The sequence below is a fragment of the Sinocyclocheilus anshuiensis genome, unplaced genomic scaffold (assembly GCF_001515605.1).
Source record: "Sinocyclocheilus anshuiensis isolate Anshui unplaced genomic scaffold, SAMN03320099.WGS_v1.1 scaffold943, whole genome shotgun sequence".
NCBI lineage: Eukaryota > Metazoa > Chordata > Actinopteri > Cypriniformes > Cyprinidae > Sinocyclocheilus > Sinocyclocheilus anshuiensis.
The window spans coordinates 425,680-446,937 of NW_015542391.1; the positions used below are offsets into that span (position 1 = coordinate 425,680).

General features: G+C 37.4%; 1 protein-coding gene across 1 annotated transcript in view; it reads right to left on the reverse strand.

The window, feature by feature from the left end:
• Positions 1 to 18,323, reverse strand: part of dbn1 (drebrin 1) — an 81,583-nt gene extending 63,260 nt beyond the window's left edge. The window contains exon 1 of the mRNA XM_016491964.1: positions 18,158 to 18,323. Coding sequence (XP_016347450.1) covers positions 18,158 to 18,240 — 83 coding nt within the window. The 5' untranslated portion in view covers positions 18,241 to 18,323. The remainder of the gene's footprint in view (positions 1 to 18,157) is intronic.
• Between the last annotated feature and the right edge of the window lie 2,935 nt (positions 18,324 to 21,258).

Consider the following 21,258-nt stretch of genomic DNA (forward strand, 5'->3'; position numbering starts at 1 on the left):
GGCAATTAAAGACGTAATCAAACAGACGATGAACACTATTAACAGCAATTATTATATGATGCAATCAAACTTATAGCAAAACTATTATGTTATATTAACTATTATGTTATTAACTATTCCACACTGAGGTAGTTACATATTTGTTTATGCCTGTCAAATTAGATCAACTTAGAGTTATTCATTTAATTACAAATACTAATAAAGAATTAATTTACACATTTACACTTTTTTATTTCCATTTTTTTGTAGGCATATCATCAACTATGTGTAATGTGGTGTTTTGGGTTTTGTTTCATGTTCATGTTTTCCATGTCTTTTATTTTGTAATTGTTTCATGGTCCCAGTTTGTGTCATGCTTCCCTTGCCCTCATGTATTCATGCCATTGGTTCCCCTGTTCATTGGGTCATGTTCTGATTGGTTGTCTTAGTCATGTGTCTTGTTTCCCATTGGTTTGTTCTTGTCACGTGACCCTCATGTTTCCTATAAGTAGCTTCATGTTCCCATTGTGCCCTTGTCGTGTATTGAATGTATTTATCCCGCTGTTGGTGAGTCTAGTCTGTTCATGTCAAGTCTGTTCATGCCAAGTCAAGTCTGTTCATGTCAAGTCTGTTCATACCTCGTCAAGTTTGTTCATGCCTAGTCAAGTCAAGTCAAGTCTGTTCAGGCGGAAACAACAAAACTACAGTGAGAATAAAAGTTATGCCTTCTTTCTTTGCGTGAACATTTGGGCGCGTTATGCAAATCTTCCCACATAGTGACCTAGATATGTGGGGGCGTGTTAGAACGAGCCATTTTAGGTAGGTGTGGCTGCCTCTTAACTTTTATAAGAATATCTCTTTGGATTTGAGACTTTAGTCTTTGCAACTTTACAGATCTTCTTTATGCACCAAGAGCTTGTAACACTCCAAAGAGAAAGGAAAAATTGAAATCGCATCATATGACCCCTTTAAGACATTTTGAGAGTCATTAAATTTTTTTTTATATAAAGTTTTTCGCACATACTACATTTTTGAAAAATATTTCCTTTACTTTTATTTGTCAGTGCCCCTTATACTTATGCTGTGTCAGAGAATCCATTTGATTTCAATGAGGATGGTGCATCATAAGGACATTCTAAAAAATGCAATGGTCTGCAAAATTGAAACCACAAATAATTTAACTTTGGCTGCAACCTTGGAAAAAAATACCAGATTGTGTATATTTATGGCTGTGGTCAGCATCTGATATGTTCTTGGTAATTATAAAAAAAAAAGTCCAAATAGCATTCTTTACCAAACACCAATTCATAACCAAGAAGGGAGACAGGAAACAGCAAACACAGGTGGAATGTACCAAGCTCCATTCCGACTGATTGATGCTTGCAGGGTATTAAAATTCCACTGCGGCAATCCGGTTACCCCCACCAGAGCAGAAAAGAGATCCCTTGCCAGGAATGACGTGGCCTGGTGCAGTTTTGTCTCCCTGCTAAAGCCCTTTAGTACTGCCACCAAAAGTCAGTGCAAAATAATCAGCCATTCATGATTGGACACTGGGTGGGTTATCTGCTGGGCTTTAAGTTGTACTCGGTACAAGAGACAGAACAAACAGTGATGAATCAGGCAAGGCAGATTTACTGTCTGGGTGCAGTTGTTGTTTTTATATCCGGCCAGAAAGAACGGATCAGAGCGGTAACTCTATGGCCTGTACCCATCAATCCCCCCCCCCCGCAGTGTGCTTACCTCAGCAAAACTCAGCTTGAGCTAACATCCACAATCGTTCTTATATCAGCAGATCGTACTCTCTCAGTTTCCCTTTCCCCTCCTAAATCTTCATCTTAGCTTCCAAATCTCTTAGCTTAACTTCCCTATCATCCATTTTTTCAAGCTTGGGTTATCACTTCTTTCTCAAGTTCTCAACTGTAAAATGTCTCCATAATCAGCAGGAAGGGCAACAGCCACAGGAATAGAAACACAAAGACAATCAATCTCCAGCTGCAGAGGCACTATTGCTTCTAAGCCATTGCCTCTGCTAAAGAATCAATTGTGTTTACATTATTTCAGTTAAACTGCATATATTGGCTTTTTTAATAGGTTTACACTGTCATTTAAATGTTTGGGTCAGTTTTTTGTTGAAGTTAAAGTGCCCCTATTATGGGTAGTGAAAGGTTCATATTTTGGTTTTGGGAGTCCACAACAACAGGTTGACATGCATGCAAGGTCAAAAACACTTTCATTGTCTTATAATATGCATTTATTTTTACCTTATTTGCTCAACGACTCCTAAACGATTCGCTCAACTATTCATTTTTCCAAACCCCGCCTCCTTTGCGTGACGCTAATCTGGGGTGATTGGTCTGATTGGTCTCATTTTCTTTTCATCATGGCTGTAAATGCCTGATAAAGCAGCGTTTGTGAGCGCAGTGCTGCTTTGTGTGTACAGCGTTACCGCGGAAACCGCTATTTTTACCACTCCAAAAGTGGCACCTTGTGGCAAAGAATGAATTTGCATTTTCATTCAGACCAACGCGAAAAGACCAACAAGTGGGCGGGCAATATGCTAATGTTTCATGTTGACGTCAACATGAAACGGCTTGGGATTCGTTTTAATAACGACTCGTTTCAATGACTCAGAGTTGACTTTCTTTTGAGAGACAATAGCTTTATACACGGTGCAGATATACAGATTTAAAACTTGGCAGGATGTTTTCATTCACTTAGAGCTGTGTTACACACTGCATGAAAGGTAATTTTCAAAAATCCATAATAGGGCACTTTAAAGGGATAGTTCACCCAAAAATTCTGTCATTAATTACTCACCCTCATGTTGTTCCAAACCTGTAAGACCTTCATTCATCTTCTGAACACAAATTAAGATATTTTTGATGAATTCCGAGAGCTCTCTGACCCTCCCATAGACAGCAAGGATACTAACATGATCAAGGCTCAGAAACTTAGCAAGGACATCATTAAAATAATCCATGTGACATCAGTGGTTCAACCGTAATTAAAACCGGAAACTTTATTCAACAATTTGTCTCCTCTGCGTCACACTATAGCTCCATTTTTGAGAGTATCATGTACGCAAACAATGTATGCTGTTCTGTGTCAGCAGCACTGTACGCAGATTAAATAAACAGTTTCTGTTTTGATCTGAACGTAAACAATGTATCCGCGTACATACGTTGCATACGTTGTTTACGTATGTGATACTCTCCAAAATGGCGCTATAGAGTGACAATGAAGAGACGAATTGTTGAAAAAAAGTCATTATTTTTCTTTTCTTTTCGCACAAAAAGTATTCTCGTTGTCTATGGGAGGGTCAGAGAGCTCTCGGAATTCATACAAAATATCTTAATTTGTGTTCCGAAGATGAACAAAGGTCTTATAGGTTTGGAACGTCATGAGGGTGAGTAATTAATGACAGAATTTTCATTTTTGGGTGAACTATCCCTTTAATACTTTTATTCAGCACAGATCCGTTAAATTGATCAATAGCAAACGTAAAGACATTTATAATGGTACAAAAGATTTCTTTTTTAAATAAATAGACTAAACCTTACAACACTTACACATGTCCATTCTGTAAAGTATTTTCAGTGCTATATTATGGCAATCTACATATTCCTTACAACTGCAAACTTACTAGGCAAATAAACGACTGACTTTGATTGAGATTCTGTGTGCTACCCAGAACTGTTATGGATATTGTATTACATGCAAAAATAGATATAAAAATAAATGTTGAAAATTATTGCTGAAAATGTCATTTTGAAAGTATTAAATAGTTACATTATTTTTCATTAAACTCAGAAAATCAGAATCTATTTGAAAAATGAGGGAAAACATGGGAGGTATAAATAAATAATAATAATAATAATAATAATAATAAGCAAGCATTTAAAAACACAGCAATGTAAAACACAGTAAATCTTCTCTGGTTATTTTTAGCATTTCCATTTTGGTTCTTTATACATAATTTATGAAGCACTGGACAACAGAGTGATTATGGTTGAAAGTCAGTGATAAAAGTAGGAATATCCTACATCCAAATTCAGTATTAATTTATGATTTTATTTCAGTTTAAGTGCCTAAAGCACTACTAAGAGCATTTTAATACTCATTTATGCATATTCATGTTTCTGTGACTTTTAAATTCTGATCGGCTCAGTTAGGTTGCAGGCAGCTTTCTGGATCAATAATTTCAGCTGAGGCTTTCTGAATGCGCTTCAACATTTGCCCTGCTGCACTACGGGTGTGGGGAAATAAATCTGTCCCCAATCCCCTAATCCCCTGTCACAGAATATCTCCTATTCTGCTTAAATATAACATCAAGCAGACCAAAACTAGTAGTACAAATCACTTGAGGTACAGCCATGTGGTTAAACGATCCCTGAATTAAAAAAAAAAGAAAAAAAAACATTGCCTGATCTGAACCCATTTCATTATAATTTGGTTGAGATGACATAAAAAGGGTTCTCACTAGCATCTAATGTTTTAATAAGGACTAGGCTAATTCCCCCGGAAGCTCCAAAGAACCTGACCTAAATGGTAAAATTACTCATATGCATTTTGTGTGTGTTTTTTTTAACTGTGTCATTCCTGCATATGTAGGGACTTGTGTAACTCTGTGTCCCTAATTCTCTGAGACTGATACAGATTAGAGTGTTCAGGGATTTGGACTTCTTTCAATGGCAGGTACAGAGCCTATCGGAGCCAACAGGTAGTGTCCAAAACTGACCAAATGACTGCCATTGGTCTAAATATACTCATGTACTGATTCCAATGTTATGGTTGCTATCTTGTCCCTCCAGGCTGGGAGCCTGTCTGGCCGCCTGTTTGTTTGAATACACAGCCTGCCTGCCAAAATGTGCCCTTTAAACAAATTGTGCCCTCTCAACATGGTGAGCAAGTCCAAGACCTTGATTTACTGAGTCAAATCATCAATGGATAGAGAGCCATATGTCTTTGAATACTGTTAATGGCTTTTTGTGTGTACACTTATGAAAAAAGATGTGTGCATAACTGTATTGGATACGCACTTGTAGTGTACTTCAAATCTTAAAAATTATATTTAAAAAAAACGTGCAGATCATATTAATGAAATAAAAGGCCACTTAAGTATACTTGAAGAGAGCACATTTTCATTTACATGTTTTTGACACACTTAAGAACACCTTTAAAAGTGCACTTTGTAAAACTGTCAAATAAAGTTTTACTTTAAAGTATATTTTAAATTGTTTTAACAATCTTTTGTCATGCTAAGCATACTTATTTAATGTGTTGAGTAACATGTGAAGTTCTTGATTATAATTTTAACTATATATATTTAGGACGAAACTATTTGTCCAACCAACAGAAGATGAGAGCGTGCTCTGAAAATCGGTATTAAAACAATTATTGTAAAATTGCTTTCACTTTCGCTTTGTTTAAAAATGTGCAAATACAGCCATTTTGACTGTGAGACTACAGTGCATATATCTAGTGATGCACCGAAATGCAGACTCAGCAACCGAAAATATTTGGCCGAAACTGTCAAAAAAAAGATAGAAAAGAAAGAAATTCAGTTTCAGCGGAAAAAAATTATTCTAAAGTAGCAATATGAGAACGCTTGTTGCAGAAGAACTATACCATGACTGGTTTAATCACCTGCGAACACGACACCCTGAACATACTGAGTTCAATTATTCAATTATTTATTTTCAGTTTGGGTTTTTCAGATTTTTTTTTTTTCACTGTTTTGTTGTTCTGGTGCATCACTATGCATTTTTACAACTTTCATGGATGATATGAAAATTTACAGTTAGTGTGTGCAGACAAACTATCAATGAGGGAATTTTGAAATCCCATAAAATTACTGAGATATTGTAGCTAAGCCTACAGTATTTGTCTATAACAACTATCACATAACTAACTGAAAAAAAAAACATTAGGCTAAAAAAAAATTAAAAGCACTGGCCTCTGTGGTGAGCTAAAACATCTAGTTTATGCGAGATTGTAATCTCTTCCTTAAAGGGATAGTTCACCCAAAAATGAAAATTTGATGTTTATCTGCTTTTGATGTTTATCCAAGATGTAGGTGACTTTGTTTCTTCAGTAGAACACAAACGTTGCAGTCTGTCAATCATATAATGGCAGTCAAGAGACTCCACGGCTTTGAGAGTCAAAAAAGCATACACAGACAAACCCAAATTAAACCCTGCGGCTCGTGACGATACATTGAAGTCTTAAGACACGAAACGATCGGTTTGTGCAAGAAACTGAACAGTATTTATATCTTTTTTTTTATACCTCTGATCCACCACAATGTCCAACTGTCCTGAGCGCGTTCACAACATCCGGCGCGTGACGTGTGTACGTGCTCTGGCATGGTAGACGTATGAGCGGAAGCGATCTGTCGCGCGTATACGTCATTCATTGGATGTTGTGAATGCGCTCAGGACAGTTGGACATTGCGGTGAATCAGAGGTAAAAAATTATATAAATACGGTTCAGTTTCTTGCACAGACTGATCGTTTCGTGTCTTAAGACTTCAATGTATCGTCAAGAGCTGCAGGGTTTAATTTGGTTTTGTCTGTGTATGCTTTTTTTGACTCTCAAAGCCGTGGAGCCTCCTTGACTGCCATTATATGACTGACAGACTGCAACGGTTTGAGTTAAAAATCTTTGTTTGTGTTCTACTGAAGAAACAAAGTCACCTACATCTTGAATGCCCTGGGGGTAAGCAGATAAACATCATATTTTCATTTTTGGGTGAACTATCCCTATAAATCTCCTATATCAACTGACTGGTAAGCAAACTCCTCTCGTTGCAGGATTCAGAATTAATCACAGCGAATGTCATTGTGGATGAGAGCGAGGCTAAGCACACAGCCAGATGGACTTCACAGGGGCACTTGGAGCTCACTGTGACGCCAGCCTCCACTTGTAACTGCACAAAACTAACTACACAGTGCACAGAGCTGTTCACATCAACATATCTGACACTTTAAATTAGAAATCTGTGCATGTGTAAATAACAATGTGTCTCATTCACTAACTGCGCGTACATATGCATTTTTGTGTGTAATACTTGTTGTATAATAATGATTCACCAATAAATTAGCACTTCTAAATTTAGGACAAAACACTGAGGCAAAAATCAGACTCCCAGTGGCATTGGAAATGTGAAAAGTGTGAAGCCAAAATATTTATTTTTAGACTGCTATTAGAAACTGAAAAACTAAGTGACTCTATAATAAGTCTTATTTATTGCAGAGTTAGATAAATGATTATAGATTGGCGTTACAGCTCAGTTTGGTTCAATAATTGAGCTGGTTTAAAGAATGCCACAATTGGCTTTACTTAAAGATTCATATTCATAAGGTTGTGCCTTTACAGTATAAGGTTTGGGCGTGTATTATAAGCATAAGCATGCGCTTAGAATAATCTGCTTTCATTATCAGAACGAGGGTAAGAACAAATTGTATGTGTGTTTGTAGCTTTTCACATCAGAACCACACATAAACAAGCAACTAATACACAATTATTAATGAACAATTTCTCCAACTGAATATATAGGTATGTTGATTCAAGACTATTATCATTAACAAAATTATTACGAAGATGACTACAAAAGACAGAGAGCAGGGAAAATATTTTCATTGTGTGTAATAGGTGGAATTTGTGTTATAACGGATGAAAATGAATACTTACATATAATTATTTTTTTTTAGAAAAGCACTAAAACTAGTCATTTTCTAAAGATACAAAATGAAACAAAGAGAACAAAATAAAATGAACTACAACTAAACATAACTACACTAAATACGTAACACGATTAAGATAAAAATCCAGTGAAATTTCAAAGCTATACTATGTACTACAGTATAATGACATTATAGAATGGCCACCTGCATTAGAAATTAAAATATTAGTATTTAAAGATTTTGGCAGATATCTTCACAACTCTAAACATGCAAAAACATAATTTTCATAAAAATATCAGTGTATGTTTAAAACGACAGGGCGAGTACGGCTTTTACCAAATTTGTCTCTCATTTGCTCTATGAACGGGCTCCGCCGTAGGAAACGTCTTCAAAGATAAAGGCTCCTCACGATGGCATTCGGATTCAAAGCCCACCTCTCCTCCCCTGTCTCAGATAGTTCTGAGCTTTCAACCGACACCCACACTAAACAAATAATTTCCCATAAATCCCTGAGCCTCATCCACTAACATGAGCCTGGTCCCTGTCAGAGACATAAATATACATTTTCAAAAAGGATTAGAGAACATTTTTCAGCACAGATTTCAACTGTTGCCATTACGACCGGCTCTCTGCTTAAAATAAGATATTCTAAAATAGAATCCAGGGCGGAAAACAAAAAAAAATTCCCTGAAAAAAAAAATGAATACACTCAAATCGAATACTGAGTGAGATGAGAACTGACTATTTCTGAAAGAGAAAGAAATTCATGGTGGTGCTCTACATGGAACATACGTTGTGTTATTAGACCACTGTGCTTTGCAAAGTACTATAGAACTCAGTATGCATTTCATATCTCACATTCAGTCCACAAAAGTTCTCACTCAATCGGATAATTTCCAGAAATGTCACAGACATTAGACATTCTAAGAGAGGAAAGACGAGCTTTAACTGATGCAGATGGTTATTGAGACTCCCCATTGACAGCCTATAGCGAGATGAATGACCCTGAATGAAGAACAACTCTAAAAATAGATCCAATCTCAGTAATGCAATGATGTCCACTTATAGGTGCTACAAGTGAACCTATGGAGCCAATTTAGTAATGTAGCTCTTTCTTGACAATTTCCCACAACTTGTCTGATGCTTGACAGTTATTAGTTTTAGTACTTAAAATGTTTTTTTTTTAATGGAAAAACAATGACGCACAAGATGTATTTTTATAATTTGAGCAAAGAGTGTAATTTTGTAGAGATCAAACACTAATCAACACCTTCAAGACATTCAGTAAGCAAGTGATAATGTACAGTCAGCCAGTCATTATCACAAAGCATGCGAAACGGGGGTCCTTAAAGGTAGGGTATGTAATTTTTCAAAAACACTTAAGAAAACTGATTCGGGCCGAATAGCAAAACAAACTTGTAGCCAATCAGCAATAAGGGGCGTGTCTACTCGTGATGTGGAGGAGAGAGCTTTCAGTGCATGGGACGGACATTAGCTGAGCCAAGTGACAGAAAGATAGAGATGGCGGATAAAAAACAAAAGAGGAAAACTTCTGCGGAACGATAAGGCAAGAAGTAGGACCCGTGTAAATATCGGATCAGCTTTCCAGCACTGGAGAGAACTCAAGGAGCGGAAGGCCTACAATCGGACGCCGAGGTTGCTTTAATTGTTTCTTCTCAATAGGTGAGTAACACTGTGTCTACAACAGCTAAGGTTTATTTTTGCAATTATGACAAATAGACTGTACATTATCTCACTTACTACAAGTTTGCTTAACAAATAAATAAATGAAAATTAAGTTCAAATAATTTTACTGCGAAGTGTGAAAAGTGAGCACAAAGTGATATGAGGCATGAAACTATCAATGCTGTGTTTTTCAATGCTCTCACTGAGAGAACTTTTCCATAGACTAAAAAAAAGATTACCTTTTCAGTTGACCAAACTTAAGTGACCCAAAAACTGCCAAATCGGCTCTTCTGTTACATAATCTGAGCAAATTGTGCCCATGTCCATTTGAATAGAGAGGATGTTTATGCTATTTAGCTAGTCTACTTCTAAGAGGTGTGGCCAATGAAGCACTTATATTGCCCTGAATAAAAGTTTGTTTTAAATCTTGCAAGTTAAAGGGTTAGTTCACCCAAAAATGAAAATTAGGCTGTGTTTACGGAAGCAGCTCCGGATGGATGACGTATGAGTTCAGCCTTGCGCATGCGCCTGTGAGTCTCGTGAAAACCTAATGTTTGTTAACATGAGCAAAGGAAGCAAAGTTTCCTTACTTTAGCAAAGGAAAACCAGTCTCCTCTTGGCTTATACAATGATAGAGCTTGGAATAGCCAGGACAATTTTTTATCTAACTCCGACTGGATTCGTCTGAAAGAAGAAAGTCATATACACCTAGGATGGCTCTGGGGTGAGTAAAACACAGCCTAATTTTCATTTTCAAACTAACCCTTTAATTCCCTAAACTTGTACATGCTTGACTGTTTAATAAGAGAATGGCCTCATTTCAAGTAAAAAATGCAAGATACAAAAGATTGCATCTGTACATCCACTTAGACCTACTTAGAGAAGTAAACTACTTGGGGAGATTGTTTTAACAAGGCTGAGAGAAATGTTTGAACAATTAAGTTACTTATTTCCAACTTATTTAGTTGAAGAATTACAGATTAAACAGAGAAGTGAACCATCACAAATATTCAGCAATACACGTTGGTCTAAAATTAGACCAACTAACAAAATTGAAATGAATGGACAGACAGACCAATGTCAAAAGACAAAGAGCTTTTTGATGTGGGGAAGTCAGTAGCTGTTAGCAGAGGGAAACTAGGAAATTTATTTTAGCAGAAGAGTTTCCTGATGGGAAGTTCCATCAGGTCAGAACCCAGTGGGATCTCACTCTCTGAAAAGCTAATTTTCTCAATGATGCAGTTAATCCAATGAAAGAGCACTTCCAAAGAAGGTACTGCCAGATGTTCAGCCCCATCACAAGGAAGAACATCTGAGAAGAATCGCTCACATCAACTCAGGCCTTTCAGAAACATTGTCTGAACAAAATTTGCTGTTATGTCCAGGGAAAAAATCCTTTTATGGAACTTTATGGCCATTAATGTTCTGCAGTGTAGAAGTTTAAACACCTTGAGAAACAATATGACATGACATTATTTTAGTTCCACATTCTAGTGTGCAATCAAAAGTATACATGATTTTTATAATGATTTTAATTTTGCCAGAACAATCATAAGATGTGTCCATTGTTATCACCTCCATGCGGTGTCTCCACCTTTTGACATTACTTGTCAACACTACAAACTAGTAAATCAACAGTTTACCACCATTAGCTGAAATCATAGAGTCAAACCACAACCAACACAGCCAGAGCAAAACTATTTTTCAGTCTTGTTTCATTTCCAATAGTTTAAATATGGAATCACATTTGCTGAGGTTATGAAAACAAACTCCCACAAAAAAGTTCTTATTCCTTCTCAAAATCTTCTGCAAATATCAGTCTGCATGTACATAGTACACTCTAAAAAATGCTGGGTTAAATATAACCCAGCGCTGGGTCAAAACAACCCAATAGCTGGGTTTGTCCCTTTTTAACCCAGAGCTGGGTTATATTTAACCCAGCATTTTTTAGAGTGTAGCTGTAGTTGTAACTAGTTTTGGTTAAAAAGCAACAATTCACATATTATACAATGCTAAATGTAGTATTTAGATGTATAAAACGATTTTTAAATATAAACATTAAAAATACAGGAGCCAGACCTGACTAACTGATAATAACATTATTTGTCATAATTTCTATTGATTAGTTGTTGAAGTCCTAGTTATAGCTTTGACTTTTATAGATGTTTATTTCTTGACAAAGTAATTTGCATTTTCTAAAATAAATAAATAAACAGTAAAAATTAGAATGTTCAATGCTCCTTACCAGCTCCTAAAATTTGGACACACAAACAACTTGAGAACTTTGTGGACTGGATCTTATCACAATTGGGATGTAGACATGTTTGCACTTCTGTAACGTCAAGGGGTCAAGAGCCAGGCAAGGGGCCGTCTTTGTTATTAAGATATGCCACTCACAAGGCGAGCTGAAGGAAAAATAGACAGCCATGATCTGAATCAGCTGCCTTTCACAAACAGAGAAGCCAAGAGAGAAGCCAAAGTATCATCTACCCACACAGCACACCACTATGTCTGCAAAGTGATAACACTGCATGTACTTTCTTCAATTACACTGCAGTCAGGCTGCATTTTTTCAGTGTGCATCACAACCGAACTGTTACTCTTACTAGCCTTTCTAAAGAGTACGGCTACGTTAAAGATCAGTTTTCAATCTAATCAAACATTTTTTTAAGAGGAAACCACATGTGCGTTATATATCCTTCCTGTCCAATGGCCATTTGCTTGTCGATTAAAGAGACATGAGTAGTTGGAAATATAGTGACATCACAGCATTAGGTGTGAAAGATACTATACATAAAAACTTACATCATGCATTACATTCCAAAATGTTTGTTACACAAAAATATGTGCAGCATTCTCAACATTGCCACAATGGGCATTGTAATGGTTATCAGCGTAAATTTGTCTTCTTTTACATTTTTAAAAACTACCGTTATGGTGGAGCGATAGTTTGATGAGAATCTGTTGAGTAAACTAATGTCAGTTTACAGCAGCTAACCAAATAATAACACATACAGTTTATTGACACAGGTATTTAAAAGTAGTTCTTGACCCTCTGAGTTAGGGCTGCACGTCACGATATTGGAAAAAACTCACATTTCGATATTTTTTTCCTGCGATATATATTGTGATATGAAAAAAAAATCAGATGACTTCAATAGCTCTATTTGGAAAAAAAATAATCAATGATTGGGGTGATTTTGTAGGCGAGTAAAGGAAATAAACAAATTACAAGCATAGATAAATAACAGAACAAAGATACAAATGAAATAAGCAGTGCTTTATATTTTTCAGGTAAGTCTAACAGTATTCAGGTACAGAAATTGAATAATCAAATGTAAAATAACACTGCATAGTTTTCACTATAAATTAAATCTAACAAATTTGTGTTAAAGCTACAAAAGTGATTTATCTTTGTGTTTTGTTGTTTGATTAACGTTCATGACAGAGAAAGCAACAGGAACATTAAACTGCTGTGAACCAACATACTGTTACACATCCATTTTCTTTCTCAATAGTTTACCTTCACCTAAACCATAAGCGTCTGTGTTTACAAGAATACTTGCAGAGCACAGTATTTCAGGCACAAATAGACGCAGAAGTGAACAGAAATCAGTGTTCACGTGCATCTGCGTTGCTCTTGTGTCTACACCGGACACGAGCGGTGCGGTGCGATGCGACAAAATACAATAGAACCCATTATAATCAGTGATGCTGTGTGACTGACTACCACTGATCTATAATAGAGATTATACAGTATATAGATCAGTGCTGACTACACTGAATACGGTGCGACACGACAAATCACCGACAGTAAACTGATGCCGCATTCTATTTATGGGGTACTGACCCAAAGTTCAAATGATTGGCAACGTCGCTTTGTCGTGTCCAGTGTAGACAGACTTTGGGGCCATTCACATGTCGGGCCTAAAAACGCGTGGAAAACGCCAGCCGCGCCGCTTTCTACTTCTTCCCAAAGCGCTCGGGAGCTTGCACTTTGCAAGCTGCAAGTCTGCCGTTGCTAAGCGACCGTGACCTGCGCTATCCACGACGACGCAGAAGTTTCAACAAAGGATAAACGGATTTCCAGCACTGAAAATCCCTTGCAGTAGCTCTGCTACTAAATTTATTTAAAATGGTTATCTCTGTAGAGCTGTCGCGTCCAGTGTAGACACCGTGTCTGTGTGTGAGCAAAGAAAACGATCAGTATAAATATAACGATCAGCATACTAAACATCACACATCCTGCGATGTGACTATCGCGGATGCGCACATCGCGATATCGATGCTGAAATGATATATCGTGCAGCCCTACTCTGAATATTAAGGTTTGCTACCACCAGACCAACGCAAGACATTAAGTATATTCAATTAGACCTCAAGCCTCATGTGTAGCATCAAGAAGTTCAGTTTATTTTAGTAAAATGATTCATTCTCACATTCTCTTCATTTCATTGATTCCTTTTAAGCCATGTCTTATTATTGATGAGAAATATTTACTTACTGTAAATGCTGCTGTTTGTCACTATTTTTGATTTCTACTTTGATTGCATGTGTTGTAAAATGAAGTTACATTTATTGTGGTCAGCCTAATTTGCATATTGTTATACAAAACATGAAATAAATGCTGAGTGTGGAATTAAATAATAGCATCTTCAATGTTCATCTTGAATTCTACAGTTATATCTATATTTTCAGTGTAGTTATCTACTTTTAGTCAACTACTTTTTTAAAAAGGGTAGCTTGACTAGTCGAACTACCGTACAGTTTTTTTTTAATTATATAAATATTCGGTGACTTATGAACATCATGCATTTAAAGCGCACACAAAATGGCACAAACACAGAACATATTGTGTACAACATATTTTAGCATTACTAACTTCCTACATATTACTAACAATGCAATTTTGACACGGTGCAATTTATATTCATGTGCAACCAGAGCTGGGTAGTAACTCATTATGTGTAATCTGGATTATGTAATCAGATTCCAAAAATTAAGTACTTGTAATTAGATTATGAACAAATTCATTTTTATTTGAATTATCACTCAGTAGGTTATTTACCCATTACTGTGTCTTTGGAAGGCCTTTGTCACAAATTCACATTATTTCTTATGTACATGTAATGCAGGGATTCCCAAAATTTTTGATCATCTTTCACATAATATATTTACTTGAAGTACCCCTTGAGATTGTAAAATCAGTATTTTAATAATAAAGTATCACATTTGCATGTTCATGGTTCTCTGACATTGGTTAACTACAATTTTTGTAAGTAATCTACCCATCTCTGTGTGCAACTTGTTTTCCAGTAAATATGGTACTTTAAATGTTGAGTAGCTTGTATCTTGGCAAGCTACAGCTGTAACGTAGCTTCCCCAGCACTGGTTCGGCAAGATAAATGACTTGATGTTTAAGATAGTGACCTGAAGCAGAAGGAATGCAGGCATCAGACTGTGGGACTCTAGAGAGATAAACTCCCTCCAGGTGAGGTTGAGGTCTGGACTTCACACCACACTTTTAGGGAAATGGTAACATTTTATAGAGTCTGGTAAAACTCTAAATTTCCAGTCATCTTTGTGGTTTCCCCGACATTTCTTGGCAGCCAAATGCAAACAGAAGAGTTGGGGCTCTCATGTGCTTTCTTTGTGCTCAGAAGACCTAAACAAAAACCAAAAAGGCTTGAGCTCAGCTGAAAGAGTACATTTCTTCTAGCTGAAGAGGCAGTGGCTATATTTTGGAAATTGCAAATATTGCTGTCTGTTGCATTTGGAAAGAGACACAAGCTGCAGTGCACCAGTGAAGTGAAGACGTTGCTTCTAAAAAACATATTTGTGTAGTCATTTTTTGGGAAGATCAAACCACAAGGAAGAAAATCTACAAGATGAGATCTCTTGAGTCTTTCATATAGAATTTTTCACATTTTCATGTGAATTTTGCTAAAATAGCGAAATCTTTTTTTTTTCTATGGTAATACCACACATGTCACCTCAGACTTTCAGAAGAGCTCTCAATATAAGAAACTGTAGCTTACTGAGACACCAAAGTCTGCAAACAAAACATTTGATCCTTTACAGAATCATGGACATATGAAAAAGGCAATGACCCAACAGGAGGTAAGAAACCCTGGGAGAAACGTTTTTCCAGAATCCTAAGAAGCACTTAAAGAGCTGACATAAAGTGACTGGTGACCAGAAGATACTCCACTAGCTTGTACATTCTACATAATTATTCTTGAAGATATCATCAGGTCTGAGGATCACATATCCATATGCTTTCTTCAGATCAGCAGCCTGAGCATTCTTTGCAACAATTCTTGTTTGATATTTGAGAGTGCTCTGATATCCAACTCTATCCCAACTGGCTTGGCATCACCTTTCCTTGCCCAGCTTCAAAAGCCTGTCTTTCCGAAACCCTACGGCTCTCCAGTCCACACATCAAAATCCTTTTAAAAAAGGATGATAGCCCTCGGCCTAGGGCTGCACGATAAATCTCATGCGATATTTAATGCGCATCTTGTCAGAAAGCCGGTTCTGTAATCAGCGGTAAATCTCCATCACCTGCGGGCTTTCACATTGAGCAGCATTAACTACACAGAGCTGTTGTTCACTGATGAGCTGCGCAAAAAATCGCGTGAATATGAACGTGGTTTTGCGCAGCTTGCCTGTGAACAACGGCTCTGTGTAGTTAATGCTGCTCAATGTGAAAGCCCGCAGGTGATGGAGATTTACCGCTGATTACAGAACCGGCTTTACTGATAAGATGCGCGTTAAATATCGCATGCGATTTATCGTGCAGCCCTACCTCGGCCTATAAAGAACATCCTGGAACCCATCCTCCAACCTTACACGTGCGCTCAAGACAATTTGATTTCCAAGTCCGATGCTTTATCTATTCAGCTTTGAAGCCTACCCTGAGGTACTGTTGGCACTGAATGGTGGTAAGTAAAGTGTTGATGACCCTGTAGGCTTGACTTCATCCTTTAAACACAGAGTTTGCCTTGTGTTAAGGTTTTACAGATACAGAGGCTCAACAGCGCGGCATTGGTTGCATTGTAACGCCACATGGATGAATACCAGGAAGAGGAATGTGAGTTAACTCAAACAAGGACAGCCGCACTCGGTGATAAGGTCAACTGTGTGGGTATAAAGACTATTATGAGTTTTGTTTACAGGAAAAAGGAGAGAGTTGTGTTTGTGTCTGGTATAGTCGTGTGGTTTCACGCACGTAAAACAGAAGGAGCATTGTTTGGACCAAAGTTTAAGGGTGAATATAGAGGAAGGCAGCTGTTTACAGAGGCTGAAAGTCTTTGTTGCCCTCACGTCAAGCATGCATAAAGGGGCAACTCTGGGACATCAGTTTATTCAAAACAATAATCATATAATCAAGCAAATTACAGTGTTGATGCAGAAAACAAACATCTCGGTGAAAATGAAAGAATCTGAATCCTTCTGAAAAAGTGATTGATTTTATGTCCAGATTTTTCCGTGAAATTGTACCTATTTTTTTCTTGCACAATGACATTCAGCTCAAAACGGTTGATATTCTTCAGATCTGGTATTTTTGCTAACTAAAGGAATTATGAGAATTTGAGAATAATTCTTTTGGATCATATGCTTGTCATCAGCGGTCAACCAATATGGATTCAATTCAATGATAATTGTTAAGATTGTTATATTTATAAATTAAACAATTTAATAGGATAAATATTGCCAAGTTTCTTCTGATACAATACACACTGCAATACATACGCTATCATATCAAAATTGGATTGAGATTCAAACTGTGATAGACTGCTTCTTCATTAATTCAACTTTTAAAATGGTATGAATGAACACATAAGATCCTGGAATAAAGATGCTGTGTGGAATAAAAGTACTATATATATTACTAAGTATCTATAAAAAAGCAAACTTTTTTTTTTTTAATAATCCAAACCAAACTTCTAGGCCGAGGTGCTGAATCAACAATGCATTACCAATAATCCACAGTTTAATTTCAACACAAAGGGATCAGATACCTCACTATCCTGTACAGAGTACACAGCCACCAGGGCCATACAAAAGCATATACGCTTTAAAGAGCTCAAACACTTTGAGACAGTAGTTCTTATAACAGAGGTACCATTTCCATCTAGTACAAAAGATAAAGATGAGAGTGCATAATAAAAGGATGACAGATTGACAGACAGCACTTGCCTCGCCCATCCCTGTCCTGCCGTGCAAATGGAAAGGAGCTCCGAGAGCCCTGATATACTTCAATCAGTAGATATTTAATATGGAAAGCTGCAAATATTTGGGTTTGACATGATCATCTGGTCACGGTCTTCCAAATGGCAAATCACAAGTGTTATAGTGTAGACTCCCTTGAACTGAGCAAACAGTACAGAATCCCTTGCACAACTCTCTGGAGGTCAAAGCATGAACTGCAACCTACTGTAGATAGGAGTACAGCAAATACGCAAGAGAAAGATGCCAATAAATTACAAATGTGCAATTTTACGGTTAAAAAAAGGTATCAAAGTATGCACTATTAAAACGCATTTAAACCCCCCCCACACACCCCCCAAATCATCCAAGATTTAATAAAGGCGTGTAAATCGATTTATCTTTTAAAAAAAGAAGAAAGAAAAAACAGGAATAGGTAGAACCAGAGATTCAGCATTCATCCCAGACGCATGCATCCCATTCTGTGCACCCATCCGCATACAGATATAATGCAAGTTTAATTCTTTTCTATGTAACACAGTAACACCATACTAAAATAAAGGAGTTTGTTTAAAGTCTGGTTTTAGTTTTCTCACCAGTCGGTTGCCGACGTCTCGCTGATAACGTCCTGGTAGGCTGTTAAGAGGGCCAGTCTGTTCTTGCTGAGATTCACAGCCATGTTGCTGCCACTGCAATCATCCAGACCTGTGTAGCAGTGATGATGAGGAACGCGAGATTCACTGCGGAGCGCGAGAAGAGGAGGAGAGATGTTGCACGCCGAACAAAGAGACGCTGCTGCTGCTCTGCTGCGCTATGCTGCACGGTCCTAGCGCCCCAGAGTTCCGTGCGTTCTAACGTTCAAAACAGCTACAATGCAGCGCAAGTGGGTAAAATTAAAAAGCCAAACTGTCTAACAGGCCATCTTTAAAGGTGACATATCATGAAAATCTGACTTTTCCTGGTTTTAAGTGCTATAATCAGGTCCCCGGTGCATCTACCAACCAAGGAAACGTGAAAACGATTAAAGGGGTCATATGATGTTGCTAAAAAGAACATTATTTTGTGTATTTGGTGTAATGAAATGTGTTTATGGCGGCAACCACATGTGACGATCCCGGGCTGGACTCCGCTTCGTTCACGGTGAAAGCCGATCTGGCGATCCACAGCGCGAAGTTGACATTTTAAAATATATTAAAATAGAAAACCATTATGTTATACATAAATGTAACTATTTAAACAATAATGAATGTAATGCATATATATCCAGTTAAATAAAAAAATATTATAAATATAAAAATATTTAACTAATGAGTCAAAATAATTTAAGTTTCCAAAAGTGACAGCATTAGACCAAAGCCCATAAATCATAGAGCTGTACAGTCAAGTAATTAAGCAGACCTGTCCCTCTTATCTCAGAGGTCTCTGCGATAAGTCTCTTATAAGATTTTGTGATTAATATTTCCTTTATCATATGTGACATTGGATGTCCATTGGGACAGAAGAAGCTTTCCAGTTGTCTATATGGGGGATGTATAGAATATGACTGTTCCTCAAATCACGGTGAGCAAGGCTTTTAAACCCCAAATGTTTCCAGATGTATGTGTCATAGTAGAAATGCCGAGCTTCAAAACAGTGTAGTTAGTTATGACTGAATGTGTTCAGCTATACCAAGTGGACCAAATATTTTCAGATATGTCAGATGCACTGAAACAGCATCTGTCACTGCCCTGTTCTTCTGGGCAATAAGCTGTAGGACAAAGTCAAACGTGAAAGATATCCTGTGGTGGAAACATCGCCATCCCTTAAATAGTAAACAAATGCACACCTTATCCTATAGTATCCTGTACTTAACAACCTCTTAACAGCAGTGTCCTATGGATTCCATCCAATCCCGTATCATGGCACAAGGCCAGGATCTGCCAGTCACAGCATGGGTCAGTGTGTAATGTATTCAACTAGAGCACAGATTTCATCCATGATACACACACTTCCAGTAGGGTTCTTTATTTCTGGGCTGGCTGAAAACAATGAGAGCATTTCTAATCCCACAACCCACAAACATAAATTTTCGGTGCTGCGAAATGCACACACATACACACACACACACACACACACACACACACACACACACACACACACAGAAATAAGCTATTGAGCTTAGCCCTTTACCCTCCTTACAGCCCAGCCTCCTTATTAATGCCCCCCACCACCACAAACACAAATACACGCACACACATTCACCTTCCTCTGCAGTCTCATCCAATCAGGATCTCTGTTTGCCCCAGAGCTTCCCCTCCCCTTGGCTGTCCACTAAATGGGTTACCATTAATTAATTCTTCTCACTCATCTGGTCCTTGGCGTCTCCTACTGCCTACAAAGGTAGCAATTATATTCAGTGGTGATGAGGATTGTTCTCAGGCATCCAGAAAGAGGCATGTGAGGAGAGCTTTGTCATTCAGCAATACAACTTCGTGAACACAATTCAAGACTCTGATTTAACCCCTGCAGTGGGTTTAACAACTCGAGTGATTTTAGCACCCCAGCAGATTTTTTACCCAAACACGTTCTCTTCAGCGTGCTATTAATTATCATTTCCAAATATACTGCAAAGTAGCAATGCTGCAAATTGGATTTGATGCTATAAAGGTGCCCTGTGTCTTTTTAAACTTTTGTTTTTGCACCAAAAGAAATCAATTAATGAATTTAAAGGGGTCATATGATGCGATTTCAATTTTTCCTTTCTCTTTGGAGTGTTACAAATCTGTGCTGGTCGCTGAGGAAATACATCAACTTAGTGCTGCTCAGCTCACGTTTGCCCGCCGCCGGCTGTTCTGACTTACAGTCTGTAAGTACGTTTTCATTTAAAGGATTTGCCACTGATGATTCAAACGCGAATTCTGAGCAGTGTAGAGTAATGTTAGTGCTTGTTTGTAATTTCTGATCACAAATGCAGACATGGTTTTGTTTACGCGGCGCGATGCAACGCAACATGTAAAACGACAGTATAAGTCATTATAATCAGTAATTATGTCCCCACTGGATGCAACAAATGCCTCGTTTATAATGGGTTTTCATGTTTTTTGTCTTGTCGCTCCGGGAGACGGCATCAACAGTATGGTGAGGGGCGTAACATTTCCGTCACACGCTTGAGGTATTCGGCCAATCACAACACACTGGATAGCTGGCCAATCACAGCACACCTCGCTTTTTCAGACCGATGAGCTTTGTAAAAATCGACGCGTTTCAAAAAGGCGGGGCATAGAGGAGAAACAATAATGTACAGTATATGGAAAATAATGTTTTTTTTTTACTTTAAACCACATAAACACATTTCATTACACCAAATACACAAAATAATGTTCTTTTTAGCAGCATCATATGACCCCTTTAAAAAACACTATAAATAAAAACCATTTACATTTAAAAAATAAAAATAAAAAAACTTAGTTGGACTACTAAAATCAGGCAACACAAAATAAGACCTCAATATATCATCAGCAGCCACGGGTATTCATTTTGTTTTGCCTGTATATGCTTTTATGACTCTCAAAGTGACGGTAACCAATGACTTTAATTTTATGAACCACTACGGACTATGGTTTCAACTAAAAATCTTCTTTACTGTTCTACTGAAGGAAAAAGTCACCTACATCTTGGTGGCTTAAGGGTGAGTTAAATTAACAGCAAATTTTCATTT